This window comes from Neoarius graeffei, chromosome 13 (genome assembly GCF_027579695.1).
Source record: "Neoarius graeffei isolate fNeoGra1 chromosome 13, fNeoGra1.pri, whole genome shotgun sequence".
Taxonomy (NCBI): domain Eukaryota; kingdom Metazoa; phylum Chordata; class Actinopteri; order Siluriformes; family Ariidae; genus Neoarius; species Neoarius graeffei.
This window is the reverse complement of record NC_083581.1, coordinates 40,408,840-40,429,517: the sequence shown is the minus strand read 5'-3', so window position 1 is coordinate 40,429,517 and position 20,678 is coordinate 40,408,840. Positions and strand designations below refer to the sequence as shown.

Here is a 20,678-nt window from a genome sequence, read left to right as displayed (position 1 = left end):
CCTTTGTCCAGTCCATTCCACAATTATCAACACCTTTGTTGACACCGTTCCACAATTATCGACACCCTTCGACAATTATCCAGTTATTGACACCGTTCCACAATTATCAAAACCGTTCCACAGTTATCGATACCTTTGCCCAGTCATTGATACCGTTCCACAATTATCGACACCCTTCCACAATTATCCAGTTATTGACACCTTCCACAATTATCGACACTGTTCCACAATTATCGACACCTTTGTCCACAGTTATTGACACCGTTCCACAATTATCAACACCTTTGTCCAGTAATTGAATAATTGGGGAACGTGTCGATAATTGTGGAACGGTGTCAATAACTGTGGAACGGTGTCGATAACTAGACAAAGGTGTTGATAACTGTGGAATGGTGTCGATAATTGTGGAACGGTGTCAATAACTGGACAAAGGTGTTGATGATTGTGGACCGGTGTCAATAACTGGACAAAGGTGTTGATAATTGTGGAACGGACTGGGCAAAGGTGTTGATAATTGTGGAACATTGTTGATAATTGTGGAACGGTGTCAATGACTGGATAAAGGTGTCGATAATTGTGGAACGGTGTCAATAACTGGACAAAGGTGTCGAGTTATTGTGGAACAAGGTCGATAATTGTGGAACAGTGTCAATAACTGGACAATGGTGTCCATAATTGTGGAACGGTGTCAATAATTGTGGAACGGCATCAATAACTGTGGACAAAGGTGTCAATAATTGTGGACAAAAGTGTCGATAACTGTGGAATGTTGTCAATAACTGTGAACTCAGGTGTCGATAATTATGGAATGGTGTCAATAACTGTGAGCAATGGTGTCGATAATTGTGGAACGGTGTCAATAACTGGACAAAGGTGTTGATGATTGTGGACCGGTGTCAATAACTGGACAAAGGTGTTGATAATTGTGGAATGGACTGGGCAAAGGTGTTGATAATTGTGGAACATTGTTGATAATTGTGGAACGGTGTCAATGACTGGATAAAGGTGTCGATAATTGTGGAACGGTGTCAATAACTGGACAAAGGTGTCGAGTTATTGTGGAACAGGGTCGATAATTGTGGAACAGTGTCAATAACTGGACAACGGTGTCCATAATTGTGGAACGGTGTCGATAATTGTGGAACGGCATCAATAACTGTGGACAAAGGTGTCGATAATTGTGGACAAAAGTGTCGATAACTGTGGAATGGTGTCGATAACTGGACAAAGGTGTCGATAACTATGGAACGGTGTCAATAATTGTGGAACGGTGTCAATAACTGGACAAAGGTGTTGATGATTGTGGACCGGTGTCAATAACTGGACAAAGGTGTTGATAATTGTGGAATGGACTGGGCAAAGGTGTTGATAATTGTGGAACATTGTTGATAATTGTGGAACGGTGTCAGTGACTGGATAAAGGTGTCGATAATTGTGGAACGGTGTCAATAACTGGACAAAGGTGTCGAGTTATTGTGGAACAGGGTCGATAATTGTGGAACAGTGTCAATAACTGGACAACGGTGTCCATAATTGTGGAACGGTGTCGATAATTGTGGAACGGCATCAATAACTGTGGACAAAGGTGTCGATAATTGTGGACAAAAGTGTCGATAACTGTGGAATGGTGTCGATAACTGGACAAAGGTGTCGATAACTGTGGAACGGTGTCAATAATTGTGGAACGGTGTCCATAACTGGACAAAGGTGTTGATGATTGTGGACCGGTGTCAATAACTGGACAAAGGTGTTGATAATTGTGGAATGGACTGGGCAAAGGTGTTGATAATTGTGGAACATTGTTGATAATTGTGGAACGGTGTCAGTGACTGGATAAAGGTGTCGATAATTGTGGAACGGTGTCAATAACTGGACAAAGGTGTCGAGTTATTGTGGAACAGGGTCGATAATTGTGGAACAGTGTCAATAACTGGACAACGGTGTCCATAATTGTGGAACGGTGTCGATAATTGTGGAACGGCATCAATAACTGTGGACAAAGGTGTCGATAATTGTGGACAAAAGTGTCGATAACTGTGGAATGGTGTCAATAACTGTGAACAAAGGTGTCGATAATTGTGGAATGGTGTCAATAACTATGAACAAAGGTGTCGATAATTGTGGAACGGCGTCAATAACTGTGGACAAAGGTGTCGATAATTGTGGAACGGTGTCACGTGATCTGATACGCTAAGTAATTGGGAATCGACTTTTTTTTCCAGTGGAAGTTTAAGTAATTATTCATATACAATTTATGTATTGAAAGTATTTTCTACTTTTGTGATGGGCAAATTGTATCCGCCGCTGTAGTGTATTAGTGTAGGTTACTCACTGAAAATAACTAAAAGATGTAGAAATAGTAGTAAAAATACACAATGTTTGACAGAGAAACTGATTTATTTATTTTCTTTTGTCTGTCGATAAAGTAATTGTGATTATATGTGTGCGCGCGCGCGCGTAACGAAGGGTTGGCCTTTGTGTCCCGCCCCGTCTGTCGGCTCCTCAAATCGCTCGCGCGGGCTCGCGTCCCGCTACTCTCGGCTCGCGCGGCGGAAATGGCGGCGGCTCTGCTCTGGTCCTCAGTGCTGCTGGTTTTCTGCGCGCGCCTTGTGGGTGAGTAACTGCGTTACCATGGACGCTAAATTACATCAATCAATAAGTAAAAGCGCGCGCGACCCGCCTGAGGTGACTGTAACTCGTGTGTCCTCAGGATTTGTTGCTGTTTTTATTTACTCGCATAAACATTTGCCTGTATATATCTGCTTTTAGCTGAATGTTATTATATTATCTGTACATTTAAGTAATCCTCATTAAGACCTTTTATTTTTTTAACAGCAAATAATGTGATGTTGATGCCAAAAATGAAATGGGTGTCATTTTAACTGTAAACAAAATTCACCTCGAGACAAATAAACACCCTTAAGAGGTTTTTGTAGACTGTGGATGTCGATTCACGGTAAGAGCGGGTTAAAAAAAAAAAGTACACATGTATAATGTTCTCAGCTGATCTGATGAGCCAGTGGCTGAGGGTCGGATTTACTGGGCTGATCACAGCAGCAGTGATGTGGATTCCTGAAGCCTTTACTGGTCTTAGTGTCTTAGTGTCAACAACCCAGTTACAGTCCAGTAGCACACTCTGCTGGTTATGTCTGAAACACAACCCATAAATAGTTGATATTTAATAATTTCAACATGAGAAGACATTTCATTCTTCCGTGCTAATCTACTGACTAGATCTACTGACAAACGCATTTACATAGATCCACTGACTGATACAGTTGGATAGATCTCCTGACTAGATTGGATCTACTGACTAGATTGGATCTACTGACTGACACATTTAGATAGATCTACTGACTAGATTGGATTTACTGACTGACACATTTAGATAGATCTACTGACTAGATTGGATCTACTGACTGGCACATTTAGATAGATCTCCTAACTAGATTGGATCTACTGACTAACACATTTAGATAGATCTCCTGACTATATTGGATCCACTGACTGATACAGTTGGATAGATCTCCTGACTAGATTGGATCTACTGACTAAAGCATTTAGATAGATCTCCTGACTAGATTGGATCTACTGACTGGCACATTTAGATAGATCTCCTGACTAGATTGGATCTACTGACTGACACATTTAGATAGATCTCCTAACTAGATTGGATCTACTGACTAACACATTTAGATAGATCTCCTGACTATATTGGATCCACTGACTGATACAGTTGGATAGATCTCCTGACTAGATTGGATCTACTGACTGACACATTTAGATAGATCTACTGACTAGATTGGATCTACTGACTAACACATTTAGATAGATCTCCTGACTATATTGGATCCACTGACTGATATAGTTGGATAGATCTCCTGACTAGATTGGATCTACTGACTGACACATTTAGATAGATCTACTGACTAGGTTGGATCTACTGACTAACACATTTAGATAGATCTACTGACTAGATTGGATCTACTGACTGATACATTTAGATAGATCTACTGAGATTGGATCTACTGACTAACACGTTTAGATAGATCTCCTGACTAGATTGGATCTACTGACTGACACAGATAGATCTACTGACTAGATTGGATCTACTGACTAACACATTTAGATATTGGATCCACTGACTGACACATTTAGATAGATCTACTGACTAGATTGGGTCTACTGACTGACACATTTAGATAGATCTACTGACTAGATTGGATCTACTGACTGATACATTTAGATAGATCTACTGAGATTGGATCTACTGACTAACACATTTAGATAGATCTCCTGACTAGATTGGATCTACTGACTGACACATTTAGATAGATCTACTGACTAGATTGGATCTACTGACTAACACATTTAGATATTGGATCCACTGACTGACACATTTAGATAGATCTACTGACTAGATTGGGTCTACTGACTGACACATTTAGATAGATCTACTGACTAGATTGGGTCTACTGACTAACACATTTAGATAGATCTACTGACTAGATTGGATCTACTGACTGACTCAACATTTAGATAGGTCTACTGACTAGATTGGAGCTACTGACTGACTCAACATTTAGATAGATCTACTGACTAGATTGGATCTACTGACTGACTCAACATTTAGATAGATCTACTGACTAGATTGGATCTACTGACTGACACATTTAGATAGATCTACTGACTAGATTGGATCTACTGATTAACACATTTAGATAGATCTACTGACTATATTGGATCCACTGACTGATACAGTTGGATAGATCTCCTGACTAGATTGGCTCTACTGACTGACACATTTAGATAGATCTACTGACTATACTGGATCCACTGACTGATACAGTTGGATAGATCTCCTGACTAGATTGGATCTACTGACTGACACATTTAGATAGATCTACTGACTAGATTGGGTCCACTGACTGACACATTTGGACAGATCTACTGACTAGATTGGAGCTACTGACTGATACAATTGTATAGATCTACTGACGAGTTCGGATCCACTGACTGATACAATTCGACAGATCTACTGACTAGATTGGATCTACTGACTGACACATTTGGACAGATCTACTGACTAGATTGGCTCTACTGACTGACACATTTAGATAGATCTCCTGACTATATTGGATCGACTAACTGATACAATTGACAAATTTGGATAGATCTACTGACAAGATTGGATCTATTGACTGACACACTTGGATAGAGCTCCTGACTAGATTGGATCAACTGACTGATACAATTGGCTAGATCCCCTGCATATTACAAATAGAAACATCACTTGGTCCAGTTCTTATTAAAAACACAGGTTGCTTTACAATGCAAGTGTAATTTTCCAGAATCACTCAGAGCTGATAAATTATTTTCCTTATATGGCCTTCAGTAACAAGGACACCTTGATTTTTTGACTTGTGAGATCATGCTATGAGTCTTTGTGTCTCTCTCTTTCACTTCCTCTCCCTGTCTGGCTGATTCTGCCTCTTCAGTCCCTCAACCTTCACCTCCATCCTCTAACTCTGCCTCCTCTCGCACTACCTCCACAGCCCCTAGCAGAAGAGGAACATGTCCACTACTCGAGGGATCTAATAAAGCTACGTTTCATGGAACAAAGAACACATATCACCCCGGAGAGACCTTATCCTACTCCTGTAATGTTGGCTTCCGGCTACAGGGCAGTAGCAACATACTCAAGTGTGAGATGGATGGAAATTGGAAACCTAGGAAAGCGAAATGTCAAAGTAAGTCAAGAAACAGCCTCAACTGAATTCTCTTGAAGAGTAATATTTACTTAAATATACAGGCAACTCCTCAACATTTCAGAATTATTGCTCATGTTTTAGTAATGACCCACTAATTTTAGAGCAGTACGGTAATGACATTAATTTCAGAATACCCAGTGCATCTTATGCCCTGTTTGAACCGGATTAGTTTCACGTGTGGAGGTGGGGTAATTATTACTTCAGGATTTTAGTCTTGTCATGTCAGTAATTATTTACGGACTGTGTGTATACGCATTTAAAAAGATTATGCCATATTTTAGCTTGTAAAAAATAAGCAGTAGGTATAACCCCAGGTCATGTATACTCTGTCTGAATGAAGATGTTGGTAAAGATTCTGTTATATCCGACAAGAAAAGTGTAAAGATACTCCAGAACTTTTATTATGTTGCGTCTTGCCAAAACCGAACCAAATAATGGCTGATGCTATAAGTAATAAATAAAATTAGTTGTACAGTGCCAGTCAAAAGTTTGTACACACTTTCTAATTCAATGGATTTACTTTATTGTTATTAATTAAAAGTCACTTCATGCCTTAAAGTAATGATGGATGTCGTTTCTCTTTACTTAGCCGAGCGCTTCTTGACATAATATAGATTACTACAGTTGTGGAATAAGGCTATTTACTGTATTTTTATTGTTTACTATTTACTGTTTAATCTCAAATGCATTAAGAAGGCAAGAAATTGCACTAATTAACTTTTGACGAGGCACGGCTGTTAATTGAAAAGCGGTCCGGATGACTAAATCATGAGGCTGGTGAAGATAACGCCAGTAGTGTGTAAAGCATCATCAAGGTAAACGGTGGCTACTTTGAAGAATCTAAAATATGAAACGGTTTGTTTTACACTTCTGTTTACCACATGATTCCATAAATGTTCCATGTGTTATTTCATAGTTTTGATGTCTTTGGTATTGTTCTACAATGTAGAAAATAGTCAAAATACAGAAAAACCTATGAATGAGTAGGGATGTACAAACTTTTGACTGGTACTATATGTAGGATGCATGGAATATTGAGTGTGATGACGATTTGTGTACATCTGGAAGAAGTTTCTGGATTGCTTGGAGTGTAGGGATTAATTATTATTACAGATGTTCTCTAACAACATTAACAAGTATACTGTACTACATTTACAGTAACCATCTCTGTCTGAATAGTACTTTAGTTTTATCCAGTATAAACAATGTTTACAAAAAAATTGGAGTATAAAAGAGATAAAGAAATTGAGCTGAGAAATACCAGTTGAATTGTCTTGTATTGTTCAACTTTTTAGTCTTCAAAAATAATCAGTTTGACTTAGAAAGACTTACAAAATGTCTTACTGTATGTTTCTTACCTGTTCATAGGGATCAAATGTGAGGAGTTTACCATAGCCAATGGTCAAATAAAGCCTCGTTATTTAAGGTTCAACTCGAAAGTAAGCATCACGTGTAATGATGGGTACCAGCTCAGAGGGTCGAGTGTCGTCACCTGTGGAGCAGACGAATCCTGGACTCCAGCTCTACCCACCTGTGAACAGGGTAATACTCTTTTAGATTCACTGTATCATCATTCTACAGTCCAGTATTATAGTTTTTACCTTTAGCTCTGTGTGCTAGTGATGCCCGTACAGGTCACATGCCCGCCCCCAGCCGTGCCCAACACCAGCGGACAAGACAGATACAAGATGGAGTATGAAGTCGGAGAACATGCCACCATCTTCTGTCAGGAAGGCTTTGAGCTGATTGGCTCATCACAGGTCACATGTGGAGCAGACAGCCAATGGCAGACCATTCCAGAATGTCGTTTGATTGGAGGTAATTCTGCTAATCTCAAGACTATTCATTTTACACTACCGTTCAAAAGTTTGGGGTCACCCAGACAATTTTGTGTTTTCCATGAAAAGTCACACTTTTATTTACCACCATAAGTTGTAAAATGAATAGAAAATATAGTCAAGACATTTTTCTGGCCATTTTGAGCATTTAATCGACCCCACAAATGTGATGCGCCAGAAACTCAATCTGCTCAAAGGAAGGTCAGTTTTATAGCTTCTCTAAAGAGCTCAACTGTTTTCAGCTGTGCTAACATGATTGTACAAGGGTTTTCTAATCATCCATTAGCCTTCTGAGGCAATGAGCAAACACATTGTACCATTAGAACACTGGAGTGAGAGTTGCTGGAAATGGGCCTCTATACACCTATGGAGATATTGCACCAAAAACCACACATTTGCAGCTAGAATAGTCATTTACCACATTAGCAATGTATAGAGTGGATTTCTGATTAGTTTAAAGTGATCTTCATTGAGAAGAACAGGGCTTTTCTTTCAAAAATAAGGACATTTCAAAGTGACCCCAAACTTTTGAACGGTAGTATAACTCAATGGCTAATGTATGAAATGTAAAAACAGTGGAATGTGTATGTGAGAACTGAATTTGAATTGTCCTCCAGAGAAATGCCAGCCTCCACCGTACTTCCCTAATGCCTACACTGAGCACAATGACCAGAGCCAGTATGAGCCCGATACCGCCGTGCATTTCAAATGTAATCATGGCTACCGCATGGTCCGAGGACCGAGCACCATACACTGCAGGAACGGCCGGTGGACCGACTTGGAGATGATATGTGAAAGTATGTGGATATTTTTCTATTTTCTTTCTATCTATCTATCTATCTATCTATCTATCTATCTATCTATCTATCTATCTATCTATCTATTTGGTGTACACTTGTAATTCTGCAATTTCAGGGTTTTACAAATGCACTTGATACTGATGATGATAATCAACAACAAAGTTCTTTATTTTCCACTAACAGTCCTGAAGTGTTTTATTCCTTTTATACAGCAATTTTGTATTAATTAAAGAGTGACACATCATCTTTTTTTTTTTTTAAATCAGTTTACAGTTATATTTAAAGTTGTGGAAGGTCCATGAAACGTCAGTTCCTCTCTATAATCGCTTACAGTATAGCAGCTATAAAAAATTTGAAGCCTTGAAGGCTGTCCATTGTTGGAAAACTTAAAGTTACCTTGGACTGTTATAAATTTCTGACACTGGGTCTCCTTCCATTAAAGTTACATTAACACCTCTTGACAGAAGAGAAATTATAGTGCTGTTATAGAAAATTAATCAACAACATTTGACCAGTCAGAATCAAGAATTCAACAGCTCTGTTGCACTGTGTAATAAGTTGTAAATCGTATGGTCATATGATGGATTACAGGCACAGCATACTGTATTACCAGAGTCATATTCCATACACCAAGCTCTATATTTATGTGTTTGCTGTAACATATCACTGTGTCTTTCTGTTTTATAGAGAAAAAATGTGGCTCAGCTGGGGAGATTGAAAACGGACGATATCATTATACAGGTGCTTCATTTGGGGACACAGCTACCGCTAACTGCAACGTGGGGTAAGACGTGATGCAAAATGGCACCATTATTTCATGGCTAAAAAGACTTAACATGTTATTATTAACATTAAAACATAATATAATGTTTTACATAACATCTAAATCTTTATTATTATTATTATTATTACTACTACTACTACTAATAATAATAATTACATATTTCTGTACAGGAAATGGTGAGTTTCTGTGTTGGGGGCGTGGCTGTTGCTTGAACTGTAGCTGTACTTACTGTACATTTGTTTGTACTTGAATTTTGTTTTCATTATATTATTTTTAGCTGGTTCGTAAGCACATTTTATAGATGAAAGTCTTCCGGATTTACCCGGAAATCCGGATATTTGACAAAACTCTTGAAAATCTCCGGTTTCCCGAATGGAGAAATTTATTTTTCGGATGTTTCGCGTTCCTAGACGCAGTGTAATACTTCGCATCGTCCTTGCGCAGTCCTTAAATAGCCCAAACATAGTTCATTGATTAAAGACAGGTGTTCTTTGTTAATGGCGCGTGTGCCGGAGCTCAAGCCCAAGGCGCGCCTTCAGGTGCACGAGCTAAGGCGCGCAGGACTGACACTATTCTGCGCAAGCGCAACACAATCGCACTAGAAAGCATGTTCAAGCTGCCAGTGTAGCTGCGGTCTTTTTAGTTATGAATTACAAGTATTTCCTCTTGTGTTAATAATTCGCCATGTCAAAACAAGCAAAACTTTCCTCCTTCTTTCGACGTGAAGAGAGGTAAGCAATTTATTATATATTTTTTTCCATCAAAGTTGCATTTTGTGGCTTCGAAGCTAAGTTTTAGTGCCGTTTCTAGAACACAACATCAAGAAAATGTGGAAGAAACAGCAATAATGGAAGAGCCGGTTTCTAAGCTACCTAAAACTAGCAGTGGTAATTATTTTTTGTTACATAACGTACTCAGGCTGCCAGTCAGTGTGTGACACACACACACCCACACACACACACCTGAAAAATCTTAGCTACGCCCCTGATTTATATGAGAAATTTGGTATTCATTGGTGTGTTTAAATTTACAGACAATACGAACTAATGTAAACAATTGGCTTCAACTCGCATAAATATCTCATTATCTCGAGCCGCTTTATCCTGTTCTACAGGGTCACAGGCAAGCTGGAGCCTATCCCAGCTGACTACAGGCGAGAGGCGGGGTACACCCTGGACAAGTCGCCAGGTCATCACAGGGCTGACACATAGACACAGACAACCATTCACACTCACATTCACACCTACGGTCAATTTAGAGTCACCAGTTAACCTAACCTGCATGTCTTTGGACTGTGGGGGAAACCAGAGCACCCGGAGGAAACCCACACGGACACGGGGAGAACATGCAAACTCCGCACAGAAAGGCCCTCGCCGGCCACGGGGCTCGAACCCGGACCTTCTTGCTGTGAGGCGACAGTGCTAACCACTACACCACCGTGCTGCCTCGCATAAATATGAATTGGAAATGTTTAGTTCACTTTAGCTTCTGCAAACGCACAACTCTACTAAAAGATTGATAAACGAGGCTCAATGTCCCCAACATTGAAACCTGAAAGCTTTAGAAACTCTAACAGACCTTTACTCTTTAACAGTACTGTTTTGGGATTTTGCTGAGTTTACCTTCAACTGTCTGATTTTTTCAAAGTAATGAACTGTGTAGCAGGAAAATCACCGCGTTTTCTAAACGCACTCCTGAAAATTGCTCATTAACTCGGGAAATTAAATTTGATATTTTTGACATGTTAATCATTAATGTACATGAAAGAAAAAGGCTTAAAAGTTATAACTTGTTTTAGTGAAAATAAGTACTAAAATGCACTAGAATGCAGGGTTTTGCGTGTTATGTTATTAAAATTTTTTTCGGGGGGACATAGCCCCCCCCCATCTTAGTTTGACTTTCAAAAGTTCAGGATTTTTTTCTTTGCTCCACTTTCATCTCTAATATTTGCTTTTAATTGTAATATTTTTAAACCATGTATTATGCATCAGTGTTTGTTTGTTTGTTTGTTTTTCACCCCAGTCTTGATATCATGGTGAATTTTGTTGACTTGTTTGTGTGTGTAGGTACCAGCTGGTCGGTGTGGGTGTGAGACACTGCAGTGCAAATGGATGGGACGGCAGAGTACCTGTGTGTGAAGGTAGGCCTAAACACTAAATGGTGAACTGAAATTGGAAATCAGAAATCGCTGAGAGCCATAATTTGAATTAAAATAAAAGGCGACAGCCTTTTATTTTAATTCAAATTATGGCTCTCAGCGATTTCCGATTTCCAATTCCAGTTCACCATTTAGTGTTTTCTCTTACATAAGAAATTGAATGACATTGCCCAGGGAATGCACTGTTCTACTATTGCTACATGTTTTGGATTTTTTTTTTTAATGCTAAGAAATGGGAGTATCCTAAATGTAAAGGTTGTGGTATCAATTTGAAATGTAACCATGTTAATGTAATTTAATATTTTCTAACATTTCTGTTGCTGAGTGGGAGAATTTGGGCTGTTTATACAGGAACCGCCATAAAATGTTAAGATGGTACACGCCAGCAATGAAGGTGCTGTACTGTAGATCTAATTAATCAGTCTCATTAGATAAACAGTCTCATTAACTCTACCCCTTCCATAATTTGTCATTTCTATCATTGGAAATGTATCCTTTGTCACTTTATTGCTTAAAAATGGATGTGTGTAAATTAGTGAAAATCTCAGTTCACTGGTTGTCACTTAATCACTTGCTAGTGTGAACGTAGGATAATACCCCAAGCAGCAAGCTCCAAATGACAGAAAAGTAAACTATAACTTGTCTTGTATATGAGCATCTAGAAATTGCTATTGTGCAGTTTATTATTTTTCTCAAAACTAAAAATGTGAGTGTTCAATATTCAATGCTTCATCATTATTACAAATATTCAGTACGTTTCTGCAGCAGTAGTTATATCCAGGGTTATATCTACATAGGGTTAGATTTCAGGATTAATAAACAGAAATTTTTCTACGTGTGTTTATTTATTGCTGTGTGTTTCTTTGGCAGCTATCCAGTGTCCTGAGCCTCCACTGGTACCAGATGCATACTTGGATTTCGACGCAAGCGGAATAATAAAACATGGTTACATTGCGTCCTACAGATGTCGCGTTGGTACACTGATCGGAGCTTCAGACATCATCTGTACTGAAGATGGCACATGGAGCGCTCCGGCTCCTCGGTGTGAAGGTTAGCACAAGGCAGCACACATCATGCTTCCAATACTCTACCATGAGAGAGTCATTCAGAGGCTGCCGTATCTATCTATCTATCTATCTATCTATCTATCTATCTATCTATCTATCTATCTATCTATCTATCTATCTATCTATCTATCTATCTATCTATCTATCTATCTATCTATCTATTTGGAACTTTTGCTAATGTCTCAACTCATTATGAATTTACACTACCGTTCAAAAGTTTGGGGTCACTTTGAAATGTCCTTATTTTTGAAAGAAAAGCCCTGTTCTTTTCAATGAAGATCACTTTAAACTAATCAGAAATCCACTCTATACATTGCTAATGTGGTAAATGACTATTCTAGCTGCAAATGTCTGGTTTTTGGTGCAATATCTCCATAGGTGTATAGAGGCCCATTTCCAGCAACTCTCACTCCAGTGTTCTAATGGTACAATGTGTTTGCTCATTGCCTCAGAAGGCTAATGGATGATTAGAAAACCCTTGTACAATCATGTTAGCACAGCTGAAAACAGTTGAGCTCTTTAGAGAAGCTATAAAACTGACCTTCCTTTGAGCAGATTGAGTTTCTGGAGCATCACATTTGTGGGGTCGATTAAATGCTCAAAATGGCCAGAAAAATGTCTTGACTATATTTTCTATTCATTTTACAATTTATGGTGGTAAATAAAAGTGTGACTTTTCATGGAAAACACTAAATTGTCTGGGTGACCCCAAACTTTTGAATGGTAGTGTAGATTTATTTTAGATTTTTTTAAATATGCTATATACAGTATATATGTGATTCAGGTTGCTAAATATTACTGTATATGGTAAAAAAAAATATATGTAGACATATGTTAATGTTTCAGCACAATTTACCCACCACTTAGTCACTTAGCTTTAGAATAATTAACAGTTACTTCACGAAATCGAGTCGTACATGAGCTGATAGTTGACTATAAGCATGTACGACGAGATTGAGTGGCATAACTGTTTTATTCTATCCACATTCATTCACTGGATTTTGAGAAACAGCATTTTCTTTTTTTTTTTTCAAATTTGATAAATAAAAACTTTATACAAAACGTCCAACAAAATCATTTCTGCTTAGAATGTAAACAAACCAGCGAAATAACAGTAGCAATTTGGGAAAAATGCTATAATAATAATAATTCTTGAAAAAGAAGTTCTTACGATCAAATACTTTCGTTCCATATTTTGTTGCTTTTTTGTATTTTTTGGGGTTTTGTTTTCAAGTAGAGAGTTTTTATTTCGTCCTCGTTTGGTTCAGCAAAATCCTCCGCCATTTTGTTTTTCTCTACTGACGGTATATGAGCTGATAGCCTGGTAGCAGAGTAGCCAATCAGAGTGTGCGATTGCTCATTTCCAGTGAATGTGGATAGAATAATAATAGACAACAATGACTCTTTGATCAGGGTTCCTACGCAGTATGGAAAAGTATGGAATTTGATTTTAGTATTTTCCAGGTCTGGAAAAGTATGGAAAATGGAAATTAGGGTATGGAGAAATATTTGTGTTTCCAGACCTTTGCCGCTACATAGTAAAATGAAGCTCAACATTCCGACATTCAGTTGAATTTTGCCAAAGAAATGTGTTGAAATGCGGAGGGAGGGAAACGGGTGTTCTGTTGTACTGGCATGCACTCCGCCACACCCCCTGAACCTGCTTGCTTCTTGCAAGACTTTGGACAAGACGCAGGAAAACCCCCTGCTACAAAACGCCTCTTGAACACGCGTGAACACACATCAGTCAGTGTAAAAATGCTTATGGCTTATTTGGCAGTGTTGCCAGAATTTGCTAGAAAAATAAGGCACATGGACCCTGCAAACAAGCGACCCAAGACAAAAAAAACTGCCAACAAAAATATGAAGGCTGTGTACGCAAACATACATATAAACTGAACAATGCTGTTATTACATTATTATTATAATTACATTACATTTAGTTGTCGCTTTTATCCAAAGCCACTTAGTTATTACAGGGTACAACATGGTTACAACCTGGAGCAATGTGGGGTTAAATGCCTTGCTCAAGGGCACTGCAGCCATTACATACTGGTTAGGGTGGCCACGTCTCGGCCACGTCTGCCATCTCTTGGTATGTGGACAAAATGTGATGTACAGTGGAACTAACACAGGGCCTTCATAAAACACAATAGTAAATACAAAAAATGCCATAATGACTGTTTTCAAATTAGAAGCTTCAGTAAACTTGTGTGCGCACAACATACAGGGTGTCCCGAAAAAATGTATACACACTTTGAATCATTGTGAAGTAGGTGTTTATTAAAATTCATTTCATTTCCAAGATGTAATAGAATTTACAGACATCACTTTATTGTTTTATCACTGCCTCTAACTGATGTTTACAGTCTACGCTATGAGACCTGCAACAGTCACTGAAAGTGAATGTCCAAAAATACCAAGAGAATTGAATGTGATTTGCATTGTCAGCAGTGACTGGACCAGAATGGATGCCAGTTTGAGAACAGGCGGTGACTAAATAATAAAATGTCTGTAAATCCTATTACTCTGTGAAAATTACATGGATTTTAATAAACACATACAGTACTTTACAGTGATTAAAAGTGTGTATACATTTTTTTTTTCGGGACATCCTGTATGTGCTTGACATCTTCACACACCTGTGTTTTAATGTCTTGAAGTGTGCATCAGATACGTGTGCGTCAGAGTGGCATCCTGTATTTTGTGTAATGTGTATGTATATATATTTATGACAAAAACAGGGCACTGATACAAATTTTAGGCCAAGCTAAATATGGTATGCATTTTGGTGGTATGTCATAATGTGAGTACCTGTTTGATTTTCAAGTAATTCTTTTAAATATATGAGTAGTTGTTTGTTCGCTGAAGTCTCCAAACCTGAGAATTTGAGTATGGAAAAAGTCTGGAATTTTAAGTTTGAAAATGTGTAGGAACCCTGTTTGATGTTTATACGTATTTTAAGAGTACTTTTAGATTTGTCTTGTCCTATTTAATCTGATTTTCCTTGTGCGTTTCAGTTACCTGCCCCGCCCCCAACGTGAGGTTTGCGGTAATAGATTCTGGAGTGCGGCCTCCACACCGCGCTGGGAGCTCAGTGACGTTCATGTGCTACCCAGGAAGAAGATTATCAGGCCCGAGAGTCATCACATGTGGGGAAGATGGATACTGGAAGCCAAGACTCCCTCATTGTGTAATCTGGTACGCTTTCATCTTCTCATCTCATCTCATTATCTCTAGCCGCTTTATCCTTCTACAGGGTCGCAGGCAAGCTGGAGCCTATCCCAGCTGACTACGGGCGAAAGGCGGGGTACACCCCGGACAAGTCGCCAGGTCATGACAGGGCTGACACATAGACACAGACAACCATTCACACTCACATTCACACCTACGGTCAATTTAGAGTCACCAGTTAACCTAACCTGCATGTCTTTGGACTGTGGGGGAAACCGGAGCACCCGGAGGAAACCCACGCGGACACGGGGGAGAACATGCAAACTCCACACAGAAAGGCCCTCGCCGGCCACGGGGCTCGAACCCGGACCTTCTTGCTGTGAGGCGACAGCGCTAACCACTACACCACCGTGCCGCCCATGCTTTCATCTTATTACAAAAGTAAACATTATGTTTAAGAGTAATAAATTTGTACAGTCAGTTAGTCTGCTTCTGTGATTAGAAATTTTGTCTCTGTGGTTTGAGAAATATCCTCCCATTTTATTTTCTCCTCTAGCCGAATGTACCGTACGGTATATTCAATCCCTTCTTTTTAACTCTCATCCATTTTATTTTAAAAATCTAATTACATTTCCCCTTCCAGTTTTAAATGCCTTTCATTTTTTTCCATCGTTTTACCTTTTACATGTATTTTCCAGATATAATTCGCTGAGGGACTTGGCTGAAGAAGAACACGGCCGTAACTGCTCATCTGGGAAATGTAGTATATAAACTTTCTTCATGAATTTTCTGTGACACTTTGCTAAGAAGCACACATCATACAGTGATCCCATTAAACATAATTTTTACGTTATCATTTTAATATAATAATAATAATAATAATATACTAAGCAGTTAAACTGCTGTCTTGCTGCACTTTTATTACTCGTCTTTATATAAATACTACTAAAGCTATTCAGTTCTGTGTATAAACATGAGATTTATAGTTTCTGAAACCATATCATATTTCCATTTCTCAGTCTCGTGTACCTGGTTTGAAATAGTTAAAATGACTGTGTGTTGTATTTGTACCTGGAGCAGGATTCCTTTCATTCACGGAAATCTTATTTTGGAAAACAGATTTAAAGGATGTTCAAAAACGACCCATTCAACCTTCACATTTGTCCAAAGCTATGGACAGAAGACAGCGTTCTTATGCTTATATACAGTACATTGGGATTTATGGTGACTCCAATGGTCAGACTAGTTCCTACACATAAATAACATGTCACTTTGAATGTTAATCCAAATTTTGATGTTTTATTGTGTTCTCTTGCATTATAAGTCGTTGTATTTATACCTGTTTTTGAGAGCAGGCAAGGCCACTGTTTGTATGAACACAACTTATTTTTATTTAAAAAGGCAATTCAAAATCCAGACAACTTTCTGAACATTTAATAAAGTGAGCTAATTTGCCATAACATTATTCGTGTGGTTTTTAAAGTTTTATTTTACTAACTCTATTTCCAGAAAAGTTGGGATAGTCTCCAAAATACAATAAAAACAAAAATCTCTGATTTGTTAATTCACAGGTGACCTGGTGGTGTAGTGGTTAGCACTGTCGCCTCACAGCAAGAAGGTTCTGTGTGGAGTTTGCATGTTCTCCCCGTGTCTGTGTGGGTTTTCAGTATAGTTTTACTGACCAACTTTATTGTATTTTGTAAATAGAAACAAAATTAGAATTTGATGCCTGTAACACATTCAAAAAAGTTGGGACTGAGGCAAAATAAGACTGAAATATTTATAGGATATTCAAGTGACACCATTTTGGAAGATTCCACAATAAGCAGGTTAATTGGTAATATGATTGGGTATGAAAGGAGCAGCACCAACGGCTCAGTCTTTGCAAGCAAGGATGGGTCATGGCTCACTCCTTTTACCAAAATTAATGACAGTTATTAGTCAATTCAAAAAGAATATTTCTCAATGCAAGATTTTAGGTCTTTCAAAATCTACAGTGCATAATATTGTGAAAAGATTCAGGGAATTCGGAGACATCTCAATGCGTAAAAGGTAAGGACGGAAACCACTGTTGAATGTGTGTGACCTTCGAGCCCTCAGATGTCACTGCCTGAGAAACAGTCATGCTAATGTGATAAATATAGCCACATGGGCTCGGGAGTACATCGGAAAACTGTTATCACTTCACACAGTTCACTGCTGCATCCAGAAATGCAACCTGAAACTGCATTACGCAAGGAGGAAGCCATTCATCAATTCTGTGCAGAAACACTGCCAATTTCTTTGAGCCCAAACTCCTCTCAGATGGACTAAAAGACAGTGGAACTGTATGCTGTGGTCAGATGAGTCCACATTTCAACTTGTTCTCAGGAAAACCAGATGTCGAGTTCTCCGTGCCAAAGGTGAACACGACCATCCAGTTTGTTATCAGAGAAAGGTGCAAAAGCCAGCATCTGTGATGGTATGGAGGGCTTCAGTGCTCACAGCATGGGTGAGTTGCATGTGTGTGAAGGTACTGCTGATATATTGGGGCATATACTGGGATTTTAGAGAGACATATTCATCAAGGTGATGTCTTTTCCTGAGAGGTCCATGCTTATTTCAGCAAGACAATGCCAGGCCTCATTCTGCATGGGCTACAACAGTGTAAACAAAGAGTGCGTGTGCTTAACTGGCCTGCTGCCAGTCCAGCTCTGTCTCCTATTGAGAATATCTGGCGCATCATGAAGAGGAGAATCAGACAATGGTGACCACGGACTATTGATCAGCTGAAGTCTTCTATCAAGCAAGAATGGACAAAAATTCCAATTGCAACAATTAGTATCCTCAGATCCTATATGATTAAAAAGTGTTATTAAAAGCTGATGTAATTAAAAGCTGATGTAATACACTGGTAATAATGCCTCTGTCAATTAAGTTGGTCAATAAAATGATTAAAAATCTTTTTACTTTTGTCAGTTAAATAACGGTTCCCATGAATTAACAAATCACACATTTTTTTTTTGCATTTTGGAAAATAGCCCATCTTTTCTGGAAATGGGATTAGTATATTTGAAAAGAAAATCCCCTTTTCTCCACATTCAGCTGGATTGTGACAAAATGCAAGATACAATTAGCAGAAAGGCTAAAGTAAAAAAAAAAAAAGCTCTAACTAAAGAAAAAGCCTATTTTATAAAGGAGGGCAAAACAAAATGAAAATATTTCTGGTGTCCTAGTTGATGCAAGTTTTACCCCAGTGTTGAGCGGTAACGAGGGAAAAATTGGTTTATACAGCACACAGTACTTTCCTTTACAAATAAAGACATTACGCAAGGAATTGCTAGCTTATTATAGTACTTGCAAAGCAAACATATATTATATTGTTCTTCCTAGGCTTCTTATTATTCCCTTTTTTCCCTTCTAACCCGATTTCTGTGAATAATTCAGGAACCCTTTAATGCAGAAACTTTGTTCAGACTTTATTGCGTAAGTCTTGTAAATGACACTTCAGCTATTATTTTCATTTTTCAACACTTGATACTTTTTAAGATATTCAAGAAAAGCAAGTAAAAATTTCCCATTGAAATGAATGGTGAAATATTTGTGACTTTAATATTCGATAATTATTAATATTCGGTAACTTTCACTTCTGCAGTTTGTATACCTCTCTCTTCCGCTCTTTCTCTGTCACTCACTCTGTCTGTTTTACTGTGCTTATTTCTTTCTCTATCTTTTTAACTTCATTGTCTTTCTCTCTTTCTTTTACTCCCTCATGTTATCTATTTTTATTTATTTATTTTTCTCTCCGTTTGTCTTTATCACTTCCAATCTCCACCTGTCTCTCACCTTTCTCTCTACATAAGTTGGGATTGCTACCCCATATTGTCCATCCATCCATTATCCATAACTGCTTATCCTGTACAAGGGTCACGGGCAAGCTGGAGCCTATCCCAGCTGACTACAGGCGAAAGGCGGGGTACACCCTGGACAAGTCGCCAGGTCATCACAGGGCTGACACATAGACACAGACAACCATTCACACTCACACCTACGGTCAATTTAGAGCCACCAGTTAACCTAACCTGCATGTCTTTGGACTGTGGGGGAAACTGGAGCACCCGGAGGAAACCCACGCGGACACGGGGAGAACATGCAAACTCCACACAGAAAGGCCCCCGTTAGCCACTGGGCTCAAACCCAGAAGCTTCTTGCTGTGAGGTGACAGCGCTAACCACTACACCACCCCATATTGTGTTTTATTTAATATATTAATGCATTGGCTAAGTAAATTACCATCTCTCTCTCGCTCGCTCATCTTTGTCCATGCATTAAATATTGTATTTATTTATAATATTTTATATATAATGTATATAACTTGTATAGGGGCGGCACGGTGGTGTAGTGGTTAGCGCTGTCGCCTCACAGCAAGAAGGTCCTGGGTTTGAGCCCCGGGGCCGGCGAGGGCCTTTCTGTGTGGAGTTTGCATGTTCTCCCCGTGTTCGCGTGGGTTTCCTCCGGGTGCTCCGGTTTCCCCCACAGTCCAAAGACATGCAGGTTAGGTTAACTGGTGACTCTAAATTGACCGTAGGTGTGAATGTGAGTGTGAATGGTTGTCTGTGTCTATGTGTCAGCCCTGTGATGACCTGGCGACTTGTCCAGGGTGTACCCCGCCTTTCGCCCATAGTCAGCTGGGATAGGCTCCAGCTTGCCTGCGACCCTGTAGAAGGATAAAGTGGCTAGAGATGATAAGATGAGATGAGATAACTTGTATATAATGTGTATGTTCATCGCCATAATAATAGTAGCAATAACACTGCTATCTTATATCCTTCACATGTGGCGTCAGCCTATAGCTTGCTTAGCTCAGTTTTAACAAGCTCATGGTTGTAAGAAAACAGCCACACGTCTTTGTCAAAACTGTTATTTCTTCACATTCTGTTGACAATTTTTAGTTAATTTTATAACGTTTTAAACTAACAAATGATAATTCAGTGGGTACTGTATAATCTATTCAGTTAGAGCTCTGAATATGGTGGATATGTTGTGTAATTGGGTATTTTGCCATTCTCCATGCATTTATTGGGAGAGTAGAAATGTTAGCATGAAT

At 38.8% G+C, this 20,678-nt stretch overlaps 1 protein-coding gene across 1 annotated transcript; it reads left to right on the top strand.

The window, feature by feature from the left end:
* The first annotated feature begins 2,505 nt into the window (after positions 1-2,505).
* On the top strand, positions 2,506-17,052 carry si:ch73-217n20.1 (complement receptor type 1). Its single transcript, XM_060937719.1, has 10 exons — positions 2,506-2,613; positions 5,556-5,750; positions 7,140-7,313; positions 7,392-7,589; positions 8,227-8,406; positions 9,097-9,193; positions 11,260-11,333; positions 12,222-12,401; positions 15,439-15,619; positions 16,291-17,052. Coding segments are annotated over exons 1-10 (1,338 nt in total). The 5' UTR covers positions 2,506-2,555; the 3' UTR covers positions 16,292-17,052.
* Positions 17,053-20,678: the final 3,626 nt, after the last annotated feature.